Raw genomic sequence first — 24,581 nt, forward strand, 5'->3', positions numbered from 1 at the left:
AGCTCCTGCAAGGATAAAAGGTCGAGGGGGAAGAGGAAAAGCTGAGGGTCCCAGGCAGCCTGCAGAGAGAGAAGGCAGGACCCAACCCCTGGCCAAATGGCCAGTGATGACTAGGCAGGCAAGTCACCCTGCCTGCAAAGGCAGGTGACTTGAGGAGACCACAGAAAACCACGTGGGTTCCGGAGGCAGACTGCCCAGGTTCAAACTCCAGCTCCTCCATGTATTAGCTGTGTGACTTTGGGGAAGGTATTGAACCTCTCTGTGCCTTGGTTTCTTATCTGGGAGACAGAGACAGTAACACTACTATCTTCTACACTAAACATGAGCAGTAAATAGGTTAATATTAATACATACAAATCACTTAGAACAGTGTCTGGCACACTGATAAGAACACTATAGGCCGGGCGCGGTGGCTCACGCCTGTAATCCTAGCACTCTGGGAGGCCGAGGCAGGCAGATTGTTTGAGCTCAGGAGTTCGAAACCAGCCTGAGCAAGAGCAAGACCCCGCCTCTACTAAAAAATAGAAGGAAATTAGCTGGACAACCACAAATATGTAGAAAAATTAGCTGGGCATGGTGACGCATGCCTGTAGTCCCAGCTACTCGGGAGGCTGAGACAGGAGGATCTCTTGAGCCCAGGAGTTTGAGGTTACTGTGAGCTAGGCTGATGCCATGGCACTCTAGCCAGGGAGACAGAGTGGGACTCTGCCTCAAAATAAATTAATTAATTAATTAATTAAAAAATAAAAAAGAACACTATAAATGCTAGCAGGTATTGTTTTCTGCATTTCATCTTAGCCAAAGGCCAAAAAGCGATTCAGTTATTGTTTTCTGAAGCAGACATTGGTGTGATGTTAAAATAGCTAGTTTCTGCTGGAAGCCCCCCATGCGATATATGGGAATTGGTCACACGCAGGCACTAAATGGAGACATGTGAACGTGTGTATTAGTAAGTTATAAGAGTATGTGTAACACTGGAATGAGTACCTGTAGTCATCAAGGCCTGTCATTATTTAAATCAACAAAATGGTCAGTCACCTTTAAATCTACACACACTTTTACCCTTTAAATGTGTCCCTTGAATTGAGTGTGGGGCCCTCCTGCTCCCCTCCATCCCTCCTTCAAGCAAGGCCTGGGTTTGCACCCACTCTGGGCCGCCCTGCCTAGCATGGTCCTAAGAAGCCTCCTGAGCCCTGCCCTGCCCTGTTGGGCCCATGGCACAGACCTGGGACTGGCTTCTCATGGCTCTCAGGAAATGGTGGCTTCCCTCTTCCTGCTGTTGGAGGAAATTTGGATCCTCAGCCCTCTCTCCCTGGGGCCAGTCTTGGCTCTAAAACTGTGGGGAAGTGAAAGTGCCCAGCCCTGGAAAGACAATGCTGGCTCAGCCAAAGGTGAATGCGCTTAATCTTTTGGGGCCTCAAGTTTCCATTATCCACAGTTCTGGAGAGAGGTGGTGGATACTTTTACATTTTCCTCTCTCCCTGGGAGGATATTTAGGGAAAAGATCAATTGAGTTTACTGTGCCTCTATTCCCTCATGCTCTGTGTCTCAAATACAGACTCCCCAGTAAAACAGATCTGAGCATAAAGCCCCCCTATTGGGCCAATCAGGGATGACCAGGTCACATGACCCAAGGTTAGCCAACTTATCAGTCAGGCCCTGAAGTGGCATTTCTCTCAAAGGGACTGGGTAATGACAGGAAATTCGAGGCATCCTAGCAGATCCAGCATACTATGAACATTTTAATTTTAAATTTTATTTGTGAATAGGTAATGCATTTCCACGTATTTACATAGTTCAATGTTTTAAGGATATAAAAACACATACAGTTGGAACACTCTCTCCTACTTTTGAACCCCATCTATTCTCTTCCTAGGAAGCAAGCAGTGTTAGCATTTTCTAATATATCCCTCCAGAGAGGTTGTATATAAAGAAATACATATATAGGCTCTTTCTCCCCATTCTTTTGCTTTTTCCAAAAGGAGTCCTATATGGGTACATAAAGAGCACCTCGTTTTTTTTTTGTTTTTTTTTTTTTGAGACAAAGTCTCACTTTGTTGCCTGGACTAGAGTGCTGTGGCATCAGCCTAGCTCACAGCAACCTCAAACCTGTGGGCTCAAGCAATCCTTCTGCCTCAGTCTCCCAAGTAGCTGGGACCATAGGCATACACCACCAAGCCCGGCTAATTTTTTCTATATATTTTTAGTTGTTCAGCTAATTTTCTATTTTTAGTAGAGACGGGGTCTCGCTCTTGCTCAGGCTGGTCTTGAACTCCTGAGCTCAAACCATCTGCCCGTCTCAGCCTTCCAGAGTGCTAGGATTACAGGCATGAGCCACCTCACCCAGCCCTCGTTTTTTTTTTTTTTGTTTTTTTTTTTTTATGGCTCTGCTTCATGATGTATCAAAATATACTTAATCAGTTTCCTATTAATGAACATTTAGGTTGTTTTCAGTCTCTTACAGTGCTGCAATGAAAAGCCTTATAGACCCTCGAAAACCCCACTGCCCCTTATACATATCCCTTAGAAATTCTTCACTGGGGGTCCAGGGGCCCTTAGCAGTCAGCAGATATAGAATTCAGGGAGACAAATTCAAGGAGCCTGGAAACTTAGAAGGGAAAAAGTTTCTATCTTTGTTTGTACTAACCTCTAACTAAAATTTAACATTTCCTTCCCTTATGAATATAGGCAACAAACTCACAGTAGTTAGCAGTATCTGTGACTCTCTCGTTTTATATGATTGAAGATATCTTGAAATATCATTTACACTTATGCCTACTTTGTCATTGTGGTAGGGAGTTATTAGATTTTTCATTAGGTCTGGGTATGTTATATATTAATAAAGAAGAACATATATTACTATGGCACACATTTGGTTTTCTAAAAGAAATATTTTAATATCTGCATTTCAGTGTAATTGCTTTGCTTTGTAATCTTATGTTGTTTATTTTGGTAAATTATGCTTAATATAAAACTTACCATTTTAGCCATTTTTGAGTATACAATTCAGTGGCATTAAGCACATTCACATTATTGTGAAGCCATCAACACTATCCATCTCCAGAACTGTTTCATCTTCCCAAACTGAAGCTCTGTACACATTAAACCAGCGGTCCCCAACCTTTTTGGCACCAGGGAAAAATTGTCCACAGACTGGGGTGGAGGACGGAGCTCAATCGGTGATGCAAGCGATGGGGAGCCGCTGTAAATACAGATGAAGCTTCTCTCGCTAGCCCGCTGCTCACCTCCTGCCCTGTGACCCACTTCCTAAGTTTCATGGAAGACAAATTTTCCACGGAAGCGGGAAGAGGGGGAGGTGGAGCGTAGGCTGTGATGCACAGTCCGGTTCCTAACAGACCGTGGCCTCGGGGCTGGGGACCGCATCATTAAACAATGACTCCCTCATTTCCCCACCTTCAGCTCATGGCAAGCACCATTCTACTTTCCATCTCTATAATTTCACTATTCTAGATACCGCATATGGCTGAAATCATACAGTATTTGTCCTTTCATATTTGGCTTATTTCACTTAGCATACTGTCTGTCTTCAAGTTTCATCCATGTTGTAACATGTGTCAGAATTTCATGTCTCTTTAAGACTAAATAATATTCCATTGTATGTATACACCACATTTTGTTTATCTTTTCATCCATCGATGGACATTTGGGTTGTTTTCATCTTTTGACTATTGTGAATAATGCTATTAGGAACATTGGTGTACACATATTTCTGCTTTCTCAATTCTTTCGGATATATACCCAGAAGTGGAATTGCTGAATGAAATGGTAAGTCTATGTTTTATTTTTTGAGGAATATGTATTTATTTTTATGCATGAAAAACATGATTCTGAAATAAGCAGCATACCAGACTCCTGATATGCATACTTTACTTTGCATGCCTGTTACGGCCACTAGATGGGGGACTTCTTGGCAAGGACTGTCCCGTTCCCTGTGCCTTCTTCAGTAACTCTCCCAAAGGTGTATTTATAAACGCATTCAGCTCCTAGGGGGCGCCTTGCGCGCCCAGCACGGGGCGAGATGTAGGCGATACACAGGTGCAGAACGTACCCCCAAAGAACTCAGCCTAGAGGGAGAATTAGGCCTGAGTATGGCCAATTAAAGGCACCCCAACTCCTGACCTTATTGCTTCCTAGGTGTATGACCTGGGGCAAGGTAACTGCCCATGGCCCCAGCTTCCCGATTGACATCATCTGCTCAAATTTCTGTCATGTACACAGCCTGGCCTTTAGCACAGTGCCTGGCACGTGTTAGGAACTCAATGATTTTGTCCCCGTCGCCTGCAACAGCAAGAGAAAGCCCTGTGGGCAACCCGCCAGAGGCTTCTGGAGAGGTTGCCGGGGAGGGGTCAGGCGGCTCTCTCCGGCCCTGGATTCCCTCCAGGCTGGCGCAGGAGGCTCAGGGAGGGGCCAGAGGCTGCACTCGGAGCCTCTGCATGAGCGCCTCGTCCCACCCCAGGGGACTGCGTCCTCCGCGGAGCCGTAGTAGTCTGGCGGTCCGCGAGCGCAGCGCCGCACGGGACAGCCGCCGTTGGTCCTCCGCGCCGGCGGGCGGCGCTACTGCGGGCCTGGCCCCGGGCGGCGCTCGGGCCGGTCTCCTCTCGGCGGTGGCGCACGGCCGTCCGGCCGTCCGTGGGGCGGGGACGCGGTGGCGGCAGCGGTGGCGGCTCCGTGTCGCCGGAGCCGAAGCGCGCAGGCCCGTCCCGGCGGCCGTGGGGCGCGCTGGGTCGGAGCGCCATGTGGTTCATGTACGTGCTGAGCTGGCTGTCGCTCTTCATCCAGGTGGCCTTCATCACGCTGGCCGTCGGTGAGAGTGTGCGACCCCGGCCCGCGCGGGCTCCCGCCCGGGCATCGTATCGCGGGGGTTCTGGAGCCACTGGGAGGCCCCTGCCCGGCTCTCCCGGCCTTCATCGCTCCCCTCCCATCCCGCCTGGTCCTGCCCCTCTTGCTGAGCCCAGCAGCCCCGCCTGACCGCGGGTCCTTCCAGGTGTCACAAAATGCGCCCCAGCAGTCCCCGGGAAAGGCTGACTTAAGTGCCCCTGCCCACGCCTGCGAACCGCCAACCGCTGCCTCTCCCACTCTCGTGGGCTGACCGCGCCGAACTGTTCCCCGACACCTCCCGCCGCCCTTTCACCTCTGGCCTTTCGTACTTGCTGCTCTTGCCGCCTTTGACACTTCCGCCTCCTGACTTTTTCCTACTCGACCTGAGCTGAGATCTCACTTCTTCTGGGAAGCCCTCCTTAGGATTTCGATGGTCCAGCAGTGCCTTCTACTTTCCCTTAAGTAGTATTTCTCACACTGGGATCATCTGACTCCCTCCCCTTCCAAGCTGGGTCAGAAAAGGGATCTTGTCTGTTTTGTTCTGCTGTATTCTCAGCACTCAGCCCAGCACCTGGCTCATACTAAGTGCCCAACGGGTATTTTTAATTGAATCAATGAAATTCCACTTTTCTGGGCCAGAGGTTAGCATTGTGCTGAGGCATCAAATGCAGGCTTCCACTGAATTTTATGGAAATTTTTTCCATATATTTTTATGAAATTTGTCCTAAGTTTTACGTCTCCAGATTTGGAAGGGCAACACATGGGTTTGGTTTGTTCCTGACTTTCTGCAGTCCATGAAGGGTTGATGGGGACTGGGCTGCAGAGAGAGGGGTGACAGGGATGGCGGGGGATGACCCTGGCTGATGATTTCCCTGCTTGCTCCTCTCCCCATCCCCCAGCGGCTGGACTTTATTACCTGGCAGAACTGATAGAAGAATACACAGTGGCCACCAGCAGGATCATAAAATACATGATCTGGGTAAGTGGCAGCTTTCTCCATGATTCCCCCTCACTCCTTTGCCCTGCCTTAAAAGCAGGAAGTGGGGAAAGTTTGGCATGGATGATGAGACCTCTCTCTCTGCCATTTCCTGAGGGTAGCACTCCTACCTCCTCGCCCTGAACCCTGTCTTTTGAGTCTGTTCTTCTGGGTCCAGATCTTCCCTGGCCTCCTTCCCCGAGTAGCATTGCTTCACTGCAGACCTTGTTTTCCGTTCTTTAAAGTGACAGCCAAGTGCACATTTTCTGTTGACAGGACCATGGCTTTGCCTTTGCTTGGCTTTCTCCCCCTTGCTCTGCTCACAGCATTTAGAACTTAGAAGAACCCTAGGACAGTTGAGTATTTGTTCATTGCCCTCTTTCTAATCGGATCAAGTGATTTGTCCTAAGAGGGGAGCACCTTCTGTGGCCCTGGCCCTGCCCCCTGCCTGGTCTCATGGGAGGCTTCTCTTCCTCAGGACACGGTCCTTCCCACTGATGTCAAAGCCAAGGAGTGACTACTGGTTGACAAATTTCCTCCAGCTACAGGAAGGGGTGGGGCACATTTGGACAGGAAGAGCCCCCTTCCCCTCAAGTTACCTGGTGTTAGCAACCACTTCTACTCTGGCCATGGCCTGAGGTTGGGAGTTAGTGGTGGAGACAAGACTGTGGCCCTTAGCTCTGGGATCAGAGGCCCAGCTTGCGGGGGTTGGCACTGGAATTAGACCTTCATTCAGCCAAGTCATTTGTTAAGCACTGAAAACTATTGTCTTTTAGAACAGTGGTTTTCAAACTGTAGGCATGATTTATTATTGGGTTATATAATGAATTCAGTAGGTTGTAATCAGCATTTTAAAAAAATGGAATAGAAAAGACTAGAAACTTGAGCTCTGGTCATATATGTGTGTGTGTGTGTGTGTGTGTGTGTGTGTATTGGGGTCACAGTGTAAAATGTTTTTCTTAATGTGGGTTGCTGTCAAAAAAAGTTTGAGAAATGGCATTAAAAGATGGTGCCTTTTGGGAGCTGAGGGTCCAGTTGGGGAGGCCAGACGTGTGACTGAAGCATGAACCTGTGGAATGGGGATTAGCGAGCCCAGGAAGCTTGCTTGGAAGAGGCTCCTGCAAGTGTGCTTCTCTGGTCGTTTCAGTTCTCCACGGCTGTGCTGATTGGCCTCTACGTCTTTGAGCGCTTCCCCACCAGCATGATTGGTGTGGGCCTCTTCACCAACCTCGTCTATTTTGGCCTCCTCCAGACCTTCCCCTTCATCATGCTGACCTCGCCTAACTTCATCCTGTCATGCGGTGAGAAGGGACAGAGTTGGGGAGGCAGCTCATGTGGTTGGGTGTGCCCATCGCAGTCCCTGACACACAGGGGCATACACAGAAAGGAGGCAAGCCACAGGGGTCCTCCAGGAGGCCAGGCTGATTGGGAAGGTGGGGTTCTCACTTGTGAGTTCCCTAGAGCCCACTTTGGCTCTGGTGACTAGAATTTTTGGGGGGTGGGGACTCAGAGGGCTCTCCCAGAGAGGTAGGTCTGAAGAAGGGTTTGGGAAGGGAGAGAAGGTTGTGGTTTGGCCGAGGCAGGGCCTCCAGCTGAGTCGTTCCACCCTTAAACAAACCACTGGCCAGAAAAAGCCCCAAGCCCGCCCTTGGCTGGCAGGCAGGCAGCTCCCCATGCAGTTGTCTGACCCAAAGTCGTGGTAAGACTGGAGCCTCATGGGGCTGCGAGCCCCCTGCAGATCCCGGCCTGGTGTGAATGCCTTGTGGAGCTGCCTGTGCTAGTCTCGTTCTTCCTCATTGCAGCTGCTGCCTCGGGGGTGAGGCCTGGGTGTGGGGGGCGCTGGCCTTCTTGCCTTTGCCCTGCTACCACTTTCTGACCCTAGGGAATCATTTGCCCTCTCTGGCCTTAGCTTCTCCATCTGTTCAGAGACAATGTTTCTGACACAACTGTTGGGAGACTCAGTCAGCACATAGTAGGTGCTTATAGGTATTTACAGATATTCATGCAAAGGGTTCAGAAAGTATTTGGTTACCAGGATCGCCATTTCTCCTGTTCATCGTTACTGGTCATCCTAGCTTTTGGTCAGGATATCAGATAGAGTTGGGGGTTTTTTAGAGCTACTTTTCTATTATGAGAGAAGTTGGAAAGAAAATATTATCTACAAGGAGGATATATTGTTAAAGCTAAAACTGGCCTCTTCCCTGATTGCCTGCATGTGATTTTACCAAAGAATTTGTTCAGCAGGGGTTTGTTTGGGGAGCCCTTCCCTGGAGACCAGGCCCCTCTGTGTCTTCCCAGGGAGGACCCCCCTCCCCCCACACACCAGCAGTCTCCCTTGGCTTCCTTTTATCACTCCTGTGAGCTTCCCTTTAGATGCCTGAGAGAGTTTTTCCCAAAGATGTTGTGGGCACCAGGCACCATCCTATCTTCCAGCATCCCTTAGCCTAGAGTGTGGCTAGGCATAGCAGAGTTGTGGTCTTTGCCTTAGACCGGGAGAGCAAGAGAGGAGAAAAGAGATGTGGTATAGTTTCTGTGAGGTGTGTGTGAGGGGTGTCCAGTGTCAGGGACACATTCTTTCTGATGCCTGCCCTTCCCTTCACTGTGGGAACAGGCAGGGATGCCAGTCTCAGGGCAGCCTGCCCCTGGGACCTGCTCCCACTTTTCATAAACTCGGTTGTACACCAAGGGGGCGTGTGTGGGTCTAGAACATACGAGTTCAGACCACTGTACCTTACCCTGGGGCAGAATGGGGAAGAACCCCCTCCCCCAGAATTTCGAGGAACCTAAGAGCACCTCAAAGCATCTAGCAAACTGCCCTTTTATTTCTGAGGACTGAGAGCCTTTTTATTTGGGGAGGCCTTCTCCCTGCCGCCCGCTTTGGAGTGGAATCTCTCAGGCTGTCTGATCTGCACGCCCATGGCTTCTCTCCACCTACTGCCCATGGGAGGCTTTCTTTAGGACTCACAGCCACTGAAAACCAGGTTCATTATCACGATGCTTTGGATTATATAACACGGAAGTCTAATTTTTATAGCATGTAAGGAGCTTTATTACCTACCTCTAATTTTACTCATAGTGCCCCCTGCAGGGGGCACACTGGGGCCAATTCTTCCATTTCAGCAGATGGCAAAGTGAGTTCTAGACAGTAGTGTGCTTGGCCCGAAGCCATACTCTGAGTTGGGTGTAAAGTCAGGACTAAAACTCAGGGCTCCCAACTCCCAGGGGCCTTTTAAAGGTTAAAAGTCCAGCTTTATGTTTTTTCCCCCAGACTGACTGACTCTTCATTCCCTCTACAGGACTAGTGGTGGTGAATCATTACCTAGCATTTCAGTTTTTTGCGGAGGAATATTATCCTTTCTCAGAGGTAAGAAGTGTCTAGCATATTCAGCTATTAACAGGGACGGGGCAGTAGAGGGGACCTGCCCGATTTGCTTTGTGAACTTAGCTATGATTTGAAATTGAGTCTATTCAGGGATTACATGTTTGAAAAAAGCAAAACATCATATAGATGATTTTAGAAAGCAGTGTGTATGAGGAACAGAAGAGATCCCTTTGGCTGAGGTGGGGAGGACACTTCTCCCCCAGTGAGTCTTTTAGGTCCCCCGGAGGGGGTCATCCTGAAGTCAGGAAGGGGCACTGGAGTTGTCTGACGCAGCCCTCCCAGGGCAGGGGTGGGCTGTACCCCTGAGCCCCAGCTTTTCCCAGTGGCTTGCCAAGATTTTCTCCTCCCGGGATTTCTCCACACCCTGCTCCTTCAGTTTGAACCCCTGGGAAGAACAAAGTCACCTCGAGGAGTGTGGGTCAGCTATGGCCTAGCCCTCATCTGCCTTCTTCAGTCCAGAGGAGTTGCTTGTCCTAGTGACCAAGGTTTGGGGATAGTGGCCACGTTCAGTCATCTTCAGCCTCCACCTTTCCCCACTGGTGTATCTCCATGTCTGAGGATGTCCTGTCCCTGCTTCCCGGGCCATGGCCCCCTCAGAGATCAGGTGTGGTGCCTTCTGTGCACTGTTGGCCACCTCTCCACAATACACAGTGACCGTGTTCAGCCCGCTCTTGGCACCTCCAGGGGCACCCTCTTCTCAGTCTCTCTTGTTGCCAGGTCCTGGCCTATTTCACTTTCTGCCTGTGGATAATCCCATTTGCATTCTTTGTGTCACTTTCGGCTGGAGAGAACATCCTGCCCTCCACCATGCAGCCAGGAGGTGAGAAGGGGCTCGTGCGGGGCCAGGGTAGGGGGTCGCCAGCAAGTCCTGAGTTGGCTGGGGTTGGCTGGGAGGACCGGAGCCCAGCTCTGTGATGGAGACACTGGAGCTCTGGCGTGGGAGAGCTGTGTTCTCATTCTCACACACACACACTCACACACTCACTACACTCATCTTGCCTGTGTCTCCACAGATGATGTCGTCTCCAATTACTTCACCAAAGGCAAGCGGGGCAAACGCTTAGGGATCCTGGTTGTCTTCTCCTTCATCAAAGAGGCCATTCTACCCAGTCGTCAGAAGATATACTGACCTCCTTGGGGAGGGGCTATAGGGGCAAGGATCAGGAGGGCCTCTGTGCTAGGTGGGGGCTGAGACCTCGGAAGGTACCTTCCACCAGACCTGGCTTTCCTCCCCTCAACTCTGAAGCCCCATCCCCACCCCCTCGGGGGGCTCAGCTTGGCTCAGATCTGATGCTGCTAGAGGCAGTAACCTCAGAAGGCACCAGGAAGGGTGGCAGAGCTGCTTAGCCAGGAAGCCGAGGCCCCCCAGCCCTCCCCTCCCCCTTCCAAGGTGGGTTGGGAGGTTGTGGCCCAGCTAGGGAGGCAGGGCAGGGTCTGTGAAGCTGGAGAACAGAGGGTGACAAGTTATCTGGGCAGGTCGCTGTGGGAAGGGGCCATGGCTTGGCATGTCCAAGAGAGTGAGTTTTTGCTGTTGAACTGTGATTTCTGTCCGAGTGCTGATTCCCATTTGAATAAAGATTCTAGGCGGCACTGTTTGCCTTAATGCCCTGACAGTTCATCTTCCTTTCTTCCTGCTAACCTTCTGCCCTGGACTGGACTAGTTTTTCTGCTCCAGGGACTCCCATTCTAGATTTGGGTCTTTGCCCTTTCAAAGGCACTGTTCTTGTGGCCCTCAGTGGGAAGGGGGCAGAGGTGAGGTGCTGAGTGTGGTCAGGGAGTGGGGAGTGGGCTAGAGGCCACCTTTCTTAGGTCATAAAGCTCCCTGTTCTTCTATCTCTTTTTTCCCTGAGGCTCCCTGACTGTCAAGCTGGGGGTAGGAGAGGGAACAGTTTAGGACCAGGTTAGATTTTCAGAACATCTACAATATCCTATTTATAAATCCTCCTCTGGGGAAAAGGCGTGGTTTCTGGCTGAATACTATCTCAAGCTCAAGGAGAAATGAAATAAAAATTGGCTTCCAGGCAGCCTGGGCTACAGCCTGTTTTTTAAGAAATGGGGCTGGTGGGAGAAGGCATTTGCAAGAGCAAGGTCTAGCCTTCTCTTCTGTGCACTCTTGGCTCCTGGGGAGATGATCTCTGCCTTCCAAGAAGGCAGGCCAGGTCTCGGGCACAGAGCATTTGTTGACCTTGCACTCCAACTACAGTGCCTTGCAAGCGTTCAACAGTACATATTGGAATGAAATCCCCATGAGAGCCTTCACTGTTCTATACCTCATAGTGAAGCTGGCAGGTGCAGAGATGGACTGCACACATGTGGTACCTTTAAGCCACTGGGAAGACCCCTGTGCTTGGAAATCTTTCCTTTCCATCATGCCTGAAGTCCCATCATAGCCCTTTATTTCCTTGGCTTTAGCACTTCTGTTCTCTGAAGAATACCAGCTTTCCCCTTTCCCTGGGATGAGCAGCACGTGTTGGTCTTCTCTTGATGCAAATGAGGTTATAAGGCCCTTTTCTCCTGTGCAGACAGGACAGGCAAGGCAGAGGACACCAGAGGCCAGTGTCATCCTCTGGATAGGCTGACAGCTGGCTGTATTCTCCCTTGCTGTCCACTGCTTTGTTCCTCAGCCTGATGATGTGTCTTCACTGCCTCCATTCATTCTACTGCCTGTGCTCTCCCAGGGGTTGCCAGTGGCCTTCTTGTACTAAATCCAGCAGACCGTTTCCATATCTTACTGAATCTGGGCAGCATTTGACACGGCAATTCACCTCCTGCTTCTTGAATTGCACTTCCCTGGCATTTCTGTGGCTGGTTGTCTTCCTACCTCTCTGGCTGTTCCTTTCAGCCTCCCGTGCAGGCTTCTCCACTCACCCCATGCTCAATGGGGTCTCTCAGGGTTCTGTTGCGGGCTCCCTGGGGAAGCCCATCCATACCAGTGGCTTCAAGGACTCTGCCAAGGAATCGAGAGTTGACCTCCAGCCCCAACATCCCTCCTACTTATCTGAACCACAGTTTGCTGCCTTCTGCATGCACAGACAATTCGAGTTCATGGCCCAGATGGCACTTGTTGCTGTCCTCTGCAAACCTGCCCCTTTTGGGTACCTGCCTTGGCCCTAAGATCACCCAGGAGACAGGACACCTGCTTTCTAGTCCTGCTTTCTCTTTTTGTCCCCCACATTCAGTCTATAAAAACTGTCAAGTCTATCTTCTTAACATCTCTCAATTTGAGCCACTCCCACTGTCACCAGCTTTCACTTGGATTATTGCAACAGCCACCTGCTTCTCTGTCCCACAGCTGGGGTTGTCTTTCTAAAATATGCAGTTGATCAAGTCACTCCCTGGTCTAAAACCTTCCATGGCTCGCTACTTCCCTCAGGATAAAGTCCAGACCCCTTAGCATGGCTTGTGAGACTCATGGTGTCCTGGTTCCTGCTTGCCTCTCTGGTCTCATCATTTGCTTTCTTGCACTCTGGGTCCCCAGCCTTCTGTATACAGAGATGCCATGGCTCTGTCCTGCCACTTGGATTCCACTTCTGCTCACTTTGCAACTTTCTCTGTCAAGTCTCAACTTGGATTTTACTTCTAAGGAGCTTTCAGTGTCACCTCTCCTCCCCCAGCCCCACCCAGCACACCACACAGATCATTCTGGGCTTACTTCCCTGCTCTATGGTCTGTCCCTCCACTAGACTGTAAGCTCCTTGAGGGCAAGGACTGTCCTTGAATTTTTGTATTAACAGTGCCAGGCATGGTGCCTGGCACCTAGAAAGCACTCAATAAATGTTTGTTTAATGAATGAATTGTAGTGATGTGTACAAAGGATGGGGAGAGGGCCAAGCAGGGAAATCATCAGCCAGGGTCACCACCGCCATCCTGGTCACCCCTCTCTCTGCAGCCCAGTCCCCATCAACCCTTCATGGACTGCAGAAGTACAAGTGCTTTCACAGTCTCCAGTTGAAGCCGCAGATCCTCCCTCTCCCCAGATACGCTGCCTGTGCCTCCATAAGCTGTAGAAACCTTAGTGGCAGCTGGGAATAAGGGATGGCAGCCGATAGCAGCAGGGAAGCTCATGCCAGGGTGACACATTAGCTGTCCTCCACCCCATTCTGGATCTGGAGACGAAGAGTGAGGCTCAGAGCGTGCAGCAGGAAGGACTTAATGTGAACAAGGGACTGAATTTCCCAGTGGTCCCTCCATCCTGGAAGCCTTGTCCCTGGTGGGCTGGCTGGGAGGGCAGTGGAGATGCCAAAGTGTCACTTTTACAATGCTAGGGCCCAGAATAGTGACTGACCCCTACTCTGAACCTAACTTGGATTTCCTCGGGGTTGGGGGAAGTGGTCAAGAGATTTCTTTGCAGAGAGAAGGGAGGCCTGGGGTCTGGGCTTTGAATAGGGGGGAGCTAAGCAGGAGACTCCTATCCTTGAGCTTGGCAATGGGAAGCCCATAGGCACTCATTCCCCTTCCTCCTCACCCACAACGTGAATCACACCTCAGCCTTCACTGGGCTGCCTCAGGTGGAGAGGCTACCAAAATAACTTTATGGCTTGGTTTTAGGGGAGGGCAAGGCAGGGAGCCTTTGATGAGCTCGCACGGCTGCCAGGAAGCCTTCGTCAAATGTCTCACGCAGGTTCATGGCCAGAGTGTCTGTCCAGAAGGTGTCATCACCGAAGTACCGCTTCCGGGGCACTTCCCTCATGCTGATGGAGTGAAAACCCTGGGGCACCTTCATCCTGTAAGGCCGCGCACGTGGGTACAGGGTGCGGAGCACCACCTCAAAAGGCAGCTGGAGCACGGGCGCCACCCAGTGGCCGTCCTCTGTGTGCAGCCGCGCACCACCGTGCCCGTCTGGCGTCACCTCCAGGAAGCTGCTGAAGTCATGCTCCAGGCTGGGGTCTGGATGCACCCCCAAGCGGATGCCCTGCGGGAAGCTGATGTGGGTGCTGGGGTGTCTGGCAGGGTTGTTGCTGACATTCCACATCATGGACCGCCTGACCCTGGGCTGCACGTAGGTGGGCTTGGGCGGCTGTGTGTAGGTGGGCTTGAGCGTCTCCGTGGGCAGTGGTATGCATTGCAGGCGTGCCTCCACGGAGGGGTGGAAACTCTTAGAACACCGAGATCCCTGGTTCCCTGAGGTCTTGGAGAGGGTGATGGCCTGGGCTTGCTTGGTGTTGGGGACCAGAGAGTGACCTTGGTGCTGCAGCTTGCAATGGAGCCACTTCTTGAAATCAACTTCTCTCAGAATTTTGTGCTTTTTCTGCAACAACAGAGGGCACAATACAGTGGAGGGCTGCTCCCCCCCCCCCCCCCCCGCCTCTGTGGAAGGAGACTCTGGTTATAACCCTTGGAAACCTCGGGTCTGACTGGGGAGAGACTGTCCTTGCCCCAGGAAAACCTTGAGTCTGATGAGAGAAACACCTGCTTATGGGAACCTTGTGATTGGAGGAGAGAACTTTTGCCATAAGGGAGCCCCTGGTTGATGGAGGAGACAATGCCTCTCCCATGGAGAGACCTCCAATCTGATGGGGGAGATGCAGCCTCTGCCCTAGGTGAATCTCCAGCTTGAGAAGTGAGACAGTCCTCACCCCAGGGAAAACCTCAAGTCTTAAAGGGAGACAAGCTCCCTCCCTCCAAAAGAATCCCCAATCTGATAGTGAAGATATGTCCTGCCGTAAAAGAGTCTCTGGTTTAATAGGGAAAAGGCAAATGAGGGCCAGGCATGGTGGTTCCTGCCTGTGATCCCAGCACTTTAGGAGGCTGAGGCAGGAGGATCACTTGAGGCCAGGAATTTGAGACCAGCCTGGGCAACATAGCAAGACCTCTGTTTCTACCAAAAAAAAAAAAAAAAAATGAAAAAAAATTAGCCAGGCATGGTGGTGTGTGCCTGTAGTCCTGGCTACTCAGACGTTGTGGCAGGAGGATAGTTTGAGGCTACAGTGAGCTATGATGACGCCAGTGCACTCCAGCCTGGGTAACAGAGCGAGACCCCGTCTCAAAAGGAAAAATGGCAAATGAGAAATGCAAATTGTATCCTTGACTCTGAAAGGAGAGAGCAGAAAGGTCTGTAAGGCCTGGAATTGGGAGAAGCTAATCTGAGCAGACTTCTTAGAAGTGGTAGGCCTTGAGAAATCATGTAGGGGAGGATATGGTTGGCTGGCTCTCCAGGCTGGGTGGCAACAACTGGACCTAGCTCTGTCCTTGCCTCCACTGGAGTTGAATCTTCCGTATGTTGTCACAGAATCTTTCCCTGCCCCCATTGTTTCAGTGTTTCACTCTCAGACTTGCTAAGCAATCAGGTGCTTTGGAGATTGACCCAGCTCCAGGGGTAGTCTCTGATTAGGCTAAGCCAATCATAATAATTCCATTGGCCTTGCCCCAGACCTGAGTCAATCAGCATATGGCTGATTGAGGCCATAAGAGATGAGGGGAGATCTGCAAGGTGCTTCTGGAAACGGTTACAGCTACAGGAAACAGATGGGTTTTGCCTCTTCTGGACAGGTGTGCAACTGTGAGGGCTGGTGCAACTGTGACACCAACAACAGAGGAGGGTAGGGCTGAGAAAGCCAGAGAAAAATGCAGCTGAAGGAGCTGGTGTGATGGATTTGCCAGCACAGAAACCCTCCCCACTTCAGGATCCACTTAAGGTTCCCAGCATCTTCTTTCTGGGTTTTCTGATTTTTGCATCCTGTGTAATTACACCTGCTTAAAATCCCCTTTCTTCCCCAAACATCGATCTGGTCTCCTGACAAATCTCTAGCTTGTCAACCTCCAACTCACATGTGATCCCTGGCTATGCTGAATTTGCAGTTCTCTGCATACACCATGTGCCCATGTGCCTCTGTGCCTTTCCACACAGCTATTCCCTATGGCTGGTCAGCCCTTTCCTACTTCTTCATTTAGCCAACTGCTGCCCATCTTTTTTATTTTTTGTAGAGATGGGGTCTTGCCATATTGCTCAGGCTAGTCTTGAACTCCTGGCCCCAAGCGATCCTCCCACCTCAGCCTTCCAAAGTGCTGGGATTATAGGCATGAGCCACCATGCCCAGCCCCTTGCTGCCCATCTTTAAGGATTCCTCTTAAGCATCATCACTTCTGGCACCCTCCTGGGTCCTCTCCTCCTCGATGGGAATACAACCTGCCTCCTCTAATAGACTAAGCCCCTTGAGTGTGGGAAGCACATATTCTGAGCCTTGGGGCCTAGCAGGTGCCTAGCACAGAGTGAGTGCTCACTGTCTATTGGAAGGAAGGAGTTTGAATCCCAATTATAAGGCAGGGCCTTGGTCTCATTAGAGATTCTCACCCTGAAGGAGGCAGTGCACTAGGAGGGGCTTATAAATACTTCCAAATTGAAGCTGTCTTTGCTTTCTAACACAGGACAAGATTTTGACCTAAACAAGTGGCTTATAAGGGTGGAATTTCAGCCAGAGTCGTGAGGAGAGGGAGGCTCTTTCCGGGTGGGAGTGCTTCTAGCCACTCCTCTCTACAGCACGTGGGTCACTGCCTCCAGCTCACATGCCTGGGTGGCAGCTGCCGCCTAGTGCCCCTGCCCGGCTCGCCCTTACTTGATACTCAATCAGGTAGTTCTGCTCCATGATGGCCAGCTGGTCCTTGAGCCTCTTCAGTTTCCCCATCTCACGAGCAAAGTCACTCTTGTCCCGTTTCCACATGGCATCCTTCAAGAACCTGTTGCCAGGGTGGAACATGTCATCCCACAGTGACTGAGCTTCCACCTGGGCTGGAAAGACTGGCTTCTGCTGAGGGCCTGGAGGGGGTGAGAGGAGCTGCCAGAGATGGTATGAGCAAGATGACCTGTTCCGACTGCCCAGGGGCCCTCTGGCTAACTACTTCCTTTGGGATGCAAGAAAAAAGTGTCTGGTGGCCTGGTCACCACTTGCTGAGGAGTCAGGGGGCCCAGGGCAAGGAAGGAGGGTAATGCTCAACCCAGAGCCTGGGCAGGGGCCTCATTGGAAGACTCATCTCCCTGCCATCTGGCTCCCCACACCCTCCCCTTAAAGGCTCAGCCTTGGGAGAGGGCCCTCAGGAACAGCCTGGGTGAGAGGGAGGGGGTGGCAGGCTGTGGGTGGTTCTCACACTCACCGGGCACAAGCACGGTAGTTCCTTATTTTGCAGAAATCGATGGGTTTCCAGCCCATGGCATCTTGGGCATGGACATCGGCGCCACTCTGCACCAGGACCTTCACACAGCCCAGCAGACCATCACGGGCTGCCAGGTGCAGCGGCGTGGAGCCGTTGCATGTTTGACTGTGGAGGGCCCACCAGGGGTGAGGAGGGCAGAAATGAAGGACAAAGGGCATCTGTCCATCAGACAGGTGGCATACCAGTTTCCAGGTCCTGCTTTGCCACCAGCCCACTGGGTGGCCCTGGACATGTCCCTTCACCTCCCCCCCGCCCCCGCCCCCCGTTCCTCAGTCTCCTCTACTGTAGAAGGAGAGATTGGACTAAATGAACAACAAAAATCAGATTATGGAAGGTATGTGACAGTTAAGAACTGCTGGAAGGAGAGTGGGATTGGCTCAGAGACCACTGACTTCATCCACTCTTATACCAACCAGCCGTTTGTCCCCTCTTCATGGCCCGCAAGGTCTGCATGACCCTGGCCCTGCCTCCTCCTCACCCTCATCCTCAGGCCTTGCCCCACGCTTTCCCAACACATGGCCTTTGCATGTGATGTTCCCTCTGCCTACAACCCTTTTCCCTGGCTCTTTGCATGGCTGGCTCTCAGTTTTCAGGTTGCAATTTAAATGTCACCTCCTTAGAGGTGATTGCCTCTTCTGAAATGGATCCTCCCCCTACCTATCACCTGTTTATCTCCTTCATGATCACTTCCCATGCTGTCAGGATTTTGTTCATTTATTCATTTGCTAATTTACTGTCTAAGCATATCAGCTTCATGAGGGCAGGGGCTATTTCTGTGTGTTTACTGCTGCGTTTCCCAGCTCTGACATAGTGCTTAGCACATAGTGCATGCTCGGTAAATATTTTAAATGAATGTAGTCTCCTATATGCCATGCACTTTCTCATGCACTGTTATCCTACCAAGTTTCAGTTGAAAGCATTGAGGCAGTGGTTCCCAAACTTAACTGCAAATTAGAAACACCTGGGAATTTGTTATGCTATCCGAAGCCCAGGCTACACCACGGACCCATTAAATCACAACCTTTGGATTGGAACACAGGCAGTCGTATTTTTGAAGCTCCCCAGGTGATTCCAACATATATGTAGGTTTGGGAACCAGAGCACTGACTTGCTAAGGTCCTACTACTTGCTAGCAAGTGTCAAAGCTAGGCTGTGAGCTGGGTCTGTCCTCTCCCAAAGCCCAATCTCCTAACCACTATACCACATGGGCTCAACGACTGCTTTCTGGGGGACCTAATCCTTGTCACCCCCAATAGTCCCTCTGCCTGGGAGTGGGGTTCCTGCCTGTCCAGGCTCCAAGCCACCCTTCTGAAGCAGGCTGGACTCACGCGTTGAGGGCTGCCCCTTTCTCAAGCAGGTAAGAAATGCAGGGGAGTGCCATGGTCTTGTTTTCCTTGTGGATGACGAGATGCAGAGGGGTCTGGCTATTGTTGGTGGGCAGGTCCACGGGAAAGTTGTACTCTTCTATCAAAATCTGCAGGCATGCAAGCTTGCCCCGTTGGGCTGCAAAATGGATGGCAGTGAAGCCCTGTGGGGTCCAGAGCCAGGGAGGAGGCTGAATGGGATGGGGTCCCTGGGTTCACAGTTTAACCTAGATAGCAATTTCTTGGAGTTACCCTTCCTCTATTCCCTGTCCCCTCTGCAAACCCCGGGGAATCACTCACACCCTTTTCCGGGTCCCAGTGTGTGCTCATCGGCTCACGCTACCTCCGTGCCCTCAAATGGTCCTCCCACTGCAGGAAGATGAATTTGGACTATCTACACAGAAAAGGACATCTCTGGATGCTCCAGAGGCAGATCTTCGCCAGGTGAGGCGATGAGGAGCTTTTTGCAGGGTGGGACCTCAGTCCTCGCCCCCGCACTCCAGGTTCTTACCTTGTAGTCGGTCGGGACTTTTTTGCGGTACCGATTCAAACAGAACCGCAACCATTCGACGTTGCCCACTGCGGCCGCGAACAGTTCGTAATAGCTCCAGATCGCCCTCTGGTTCAGGTCCTCGGTGAGGCTAGAGTCAGCGTGGGGGCCGGGGCGGGGTCAGCGAGGCGCGGTGGCGGCGCTGGGTGCCCTGCGCAGGGGCGCCGCGTGGCGAGGGCAGTGGCTCGCGCGCCGCGGCGTTGGGGAGGCCAGGCCGGGGCTGGCTGGTCGGCGAGGCAATGAGCGACCGTCGTCCACCGCCCCGGGGACCTCTCAGGAGGCAAGCCCTGGCCCTTCGGGCCTCAGCATCAGCCCAGGCCGGCTCCAGACCCTGCCCGCCAGGGAGGCGCTGGGCCGGGTTCTCGCGTCCCGCAGCCAGGCCACTTTCCCTCCCGGCCTACCTGGACTGCTTGGACTCCACGTCACTCCAGGTGACCTTCGAGTAGACTCTCCCCGCCCGCTGCACGAAGCCACGTGAAGCTGACTGGGCACGAGCTCCCCTCCAGGCGCCCGCTCCCAAGTCCCGGCCGCCGGCTTTTGCCCACAGAGAGGTCCTGCCCGCCGAGGCCATCGTGAGGCTGGAACTCCTCGGACCCGGGGCCGGGCGGGCAGCGCTCCCGACCGGCCTTAGCGTTCCCTGGCCAGGCCCCCTCCCAGGCCGCTAGGGCCCCGTCGCCTCCCTCGCTCGCAGAGCCCGGGGACCCCTGCCCACCTCCCGCTCCCAACCCGCTGGGCGCCCGGGCAACGCCCCCACCCACGCCTGGGCCCACTGCCCTGGAAACTCAGCATCAAACGACAAAGACACTTAGCTTTTGTTTCCGATTATAAATATAATAAATAGAAAACAAGAAAGGCACAATATGGAAATTAAACATCACCATCCCACCACCCACACAAATCATGGCCTATTGCGAAACGTATACATTTTTAATCTATTTAGCGCCATATTATGAGCTAGCTCCCATTGTCATTCCACATACTAAATGTGCATTGTGACGCACGTAGCACGTAGCCCAACATCGTGATGGATGAGCAGTCATTTCACATGTGCTGTGCAAACAAAATGGGTCAACTCGGGTTGTTTTCTTAGGATGGATTCCTGGAAGTAGAATTGCTAGACGAAAGAGAATGATATTTTTCAGCTGTCAATATGATTCCAAACTGCCCTCCAGAAAGGTATTTTATATCTACTTACACTTCCACCTGCAGCGAAGCAAGCACATTACACGTTAGTAGTGTGGCTTTGGGCAAGTCACTTGACCTCCGTCTTAGTTTCTGCATCAGCATAATGAGGAATAGTAATACTTGCTTCACAAGAAGGGAAGGGATGCAAGCTGTGAGAACTGCACTAGCAGAGAAGCACTAACTACAAATTTGCCATTACTAAAAGAGGAACTATACAAACCATTGATAGTATTGAATATTGTGACTTTAAATAAATGTTTGCTAATAGTACGGAAAATAGTGCTCTGATGTGACTCTTTGATTACTAGCAGGAGGATAGAGAAACTGAGGCAGGAGGATATAAGAACTGAGCAAGTCCTTGGCAAGGGAAGATGCATTGCTCAGAAGTCCCCTTGGCCAGTGCCAGGCAGCAGGGCAGACAGTGCCTGGCGGAACAACAGAAGTTAGACCATGAGAAGGGCAGACAGCAGAAAATATCTAAAGACTTGATTTCTTCTTCAGAAGGGAATGGTAGAGGTATTGCCCAGAGCAACTCGTTCTATGGTCCCAGGCGAGGGAGATGCAAGGCTGAGGGGAGGAGGCATGTCAGGGAGAAGTGGGGGCAGGAGCTTGAGAGACACTATCTCCACATTCAGGGCCCATGCCCAAGGCCAGCTCCTCGCCCTGTTCTCTAAACCACCTCTGGGTCCTTCTGAAGCTTAGGCTAGTTTGGATTGAGTTTCTGTCACATTCAACTGAAGCCTGACTAGTAAAAAGCTCCTGAAGTTAAATTCTCTATTGGATAAAATAATCAGGACCAGTGGGAGAGGCCCTGAAAAGAGCTGTGTGGGCTAGCGCACTGTGAAGCCCTAGGGGACATTGGAACCTGTACCTGCCCTGTCCTCCAGGAGGAGAGGAGGTATGCCCCAGGGAATGGCCAGGTAAGTGAAAATGAAGAACTATGCTTAGAGTGCTAAGACAGGTTTGGGCAAGGGCACACCCTCAGAGGGGCCTAGGGCTGGGGAAGCTGAAGTGCTCAACCAACCATGGTGGCAGGATGGGGAACTTGGCTGTGAGCAGTTAGGAGTCCTCTAGTGTGGGTGTGGGTTCTGGCTGTAGTGGTCCTAGGGCAGGAAACAGGACTTTCAGGTCAGCACCCCGAGTATCCAGTTGTAGTGGGGGTGGGGTGGATAATGCCGTCTTGTTGGGGTAGACCCACAGGGAGGACAAAGGAAGCTTGAAAGGCAGGTCCTAACAGGTGGGAGAGGCAATGTCTGACTTTTGGGACCAGATTTGGAGGAAGGCAGGTATCTGGGTGCTCACCACATTGTGGGGGTGGGAAGATCTGCTCAGGACAGGAACTCTAAAGAACACGTCATATCCCTCAAATCAGATTTCCAACTTGTGAGCCCGTTTCCCTCTATTCTGCCCAGGCTCCCAGTGAATACGCCAAATCTGAATGCATCGTTTTCTTCAGCCTCAGGGAAAATACCAGAGGATCAGCAGAGCCCTCCCTGGGCTTGTGTCTTCTCCCCTCCCTGACTGTCTCCCAGATTGGCAGTTACCACAAGGCTCTCAGGTCCAGGAGGTTATTTACTCAGACTAGCATTTACGAATCATGCTTAATCCAAATGATCTCAGAGGGGACCCAAAATATAATTCCAATGTCTCCTGGACTTCTACACCTATGCCTGACTTTCTCTTTTGGAATGGTAGAATGAGGAGCTCTGTGGATCCACTCCCCAGGAAACAACCATAACTAGTGAAAATTATTTTAAAAACCAACTATGTAAATTCCCTGGGAATTGTCCTAAGGGAATACATCAACTGAAGAATCATCTATTCAGGAAAATTTATTAAATCTCAATAATAACTGTGAGAATTTGTGGCACTTGAACCATAAATTCCTCCCTCCCTTCTCTCCCCATGTCAGAGCAATGACTGAAGCTCCAAGCTGGGTGGATGTGGCCAAGGAAATGGGGCTCTCTCTTCCCTCAGCTCCCACTCAAGCATTTCTCACTATCATCCACACCTCCCCCCACCCCAAGCTGCAGAAGCTAAATTCCTGGTGAGTGAAGCTGAGAGACTAAGGGCTCCCTCATTCCACCCAGTCTCCACTCATAGGGCAGAGGCTTGACCCCAGGTATGGCAAGCTGAGAATAGTAGGGTCCTGATTGCTTGCCCCAGCTTACTTTCATGGGGCTGAGGCAAACTGAGAGGACCAGAGGCTACAGCCCTTGCTCAGAACCCTGCTCATGAAGCAGGTTGTTGTTGAGAGAAGTGGGCTCCTGTTCCTGCCCTCGGTTCCACAGCAAGGACTCAGAAATTATGTCCAGAGCCAGGCACAGTGGCTCACACCTGTAATCTTAGCACTCTGGGAGGCCAAGGTGGGAGGATCATTTGAGGTCAGGAGTTCGAGACCAGCCTGAGCAAAAGCGAGACACCATCTCCACTAAAAATAGAAAAAAAAAATTAGCCAGTCAACTAAAAATAGAAACAAAAAATTAGCCGGGCGTGGTGGCTCGCTCCTGTAGTCCCAGCTACTTGGGAGGCTGAGGCAGGAGAATCACTTGAGCCCAGGAGTTTGAGGTTGCTGTGAGCTAGGCTGATGCCACGGCACTCACTCTAGCCTGGGCACTCATTCTAGCCCAGGCAACAAAGTGAGACTCCGTCTCAAAAAAAAAAAAAAAGAGAGATGAGGTCTCACTATATTGCCCAGCCTGGTCTTAAACTTCTCAAGGGATCCTCCTGCCTCAGCCTCCCAAGTAGCTGGGACTGCAGGTGTAAGCCACAATGCCTGGCTATACCTCTCGTGATAAAAAACATTCAACAAACTTGGAATAGAATGAACTTCAATTTGATAAAGGGAATCTATGAAAAACTCACAGCTAACATAATGCATAATGGTGAACAACTGAATTATTTCTCTTTAAGATTAGGAAAAAGACAATTATGTCCACTCCTAGCAGCTCTATTCAACACTGTGCTGAAGGTTCTAGCCAGGGAAAATTTTTTTTGAAGGTAACTTTTTAAAATTATATATATATATATATATATTTATTTATCTCAGAATATTACAGGGGTACAAATGTTTAGGTTACATATATTGCCTTTGCTCTACCCAAGTCAGTGCTACAAGCATGTCCATCCCCCAGACAGTGTGCACTGCACTCATTAGGTGTGAATATACCTATCCCCTTTTCCCCCTCCCACCTGCCTGACCCCGATGAATTTATACTATAAGTGCACGTTTTCAGTGTTAATCAGTTAATACCAATTTGATGGTGTCATGTTCATGGATCAGAAGACTTAATATTATTGGCAATACTCCCCAAACCAATCTTGAGACCAGCCTGGGCAACCTAGTAAAAACTTGACTCAATAAAAAGCAAATGAGTGGAAAGATTTAATGTAATTCTATTACATTAAATAAAGCTGATTTCCTTGCAGAAATCAAGTTGAGCCTAAAATTCATATGGAAATTCAAGGGACCCAGAATAGTAAAAACCACCCTGACAAAGTGGGAGCCCTTCCACTTATTGATCAAAACTTATCATAGAGCCACAGTAACTAAGAAACTGTGGTACTGGCCTAAGGATAGCAAATAGATCAATGGAATAGATCTGCAGTCCAGAAATAACCTCTCCCATTAATGGTCAACTGATTTTTGCGAAGACAATTCAATGAAGAAAGAATAGTCTTTTTAACAAATGGGTCAATGGAATATCCACATGCAAAAGAATGAAGTTGGACCCCTAGCTCACATCATACATTAAAATTAACTCACAGTGGATGAAAGATTTAAATATAATAGCTAAAACTGTAAAACTCTTAGAAGAAAACATAAGCATAAATCATTGTGACCTTGTATTAGACAATGGGTTCTTAAATGTGATACCAAAAGAAACAAAAGAAAAAATAAATAGGACATCATCAAGATTTTAAAATGTTATGCTTTATGTGCCTTAATCCCAGCTACTCAGGAAGCTGAGGTGGGAGGACACTTCAGCCGAGGAATTCGAGACCAGCGTGGGCAACAAACATAGTCAGAGCTTGTCTAAACAAAAACAAAACAAAATAAAAAAACACCCCAAAACATTTGTGATTGAAAGGGCCATCAAGAAAGTGAAAAATCAACCCAGAGAATGGGTGAAAATA

General features: G+C 50.6%; 2 protein-coding genes across 2 annotated transcripts; one reads left to right on the top strand and one right to left on the bottom strand.

The window, feature by feature from the left end:
* Positions 1-4,662: 4,662 nt before the first annotated feature.
* Positions 4,663-12,987, top strand: TEX261 (testis expressed 261). The gene is made up of 6 exons (XM_069494339.1): positions 4,663-4,825; positions 5,739-5,818; positions 6,963-7,116; positions 9,112-9,179; positions 9,915-10,017; positions 10,211-12,987. The coding sequence occupies exons 1-6, from the start codon at positions 4,756-4,758 to the stop codon at positions 10,324-10,326; spliced, it is 591 nt and encodes a 196-aa protein (XP_069350440.1). The 5' UTR covers positions 4,663-4,755; the 3' UTR covers positions 10,327-12,987.
* A 741-nt stretch (positions 12,988-13,728) lies between these two features.
* ANKRD53 (ankyrin repeat domain 53) lies at positions 13,729-19,830 on the bottom strand. The gene is made up of 6 exons (XM_069493872.1): positions 19,666-19,830; positions 19,221-19,373; positions 18,674-18,873; positions 17,286-17,450; positions 16,751-16,871; positions 13,729-14,445 (listed from the first exon to the last, which is right to left on the bottom strand). Exons 1-6 carry the CDS (start codon positions 19,828-19,830, stop codon positions 13,729-13,731), a joined length of 1,521 nt encoding a protein of 506 aa, XP_069349973.1.
* Between the last annotated feature and the right edge of the window lie 4,751 nt (positions 19,831-24,581).

The sequence above is a fragment of the Eulemur rufifrons genome, chromosome 19 (genome assembly GCF_041146395.1).
Source record: "Eulemur rufifrons isolate Redbay chromosome 19, OSU_ERuf_1, whole genome shotgun sequence".
Classification (NCBI taxonomy): Eukaryota; Metazoa; Chordata; class Mammalia; order Primates; family Lemuridae; genus Eulemur; species Eulemur rufifrons.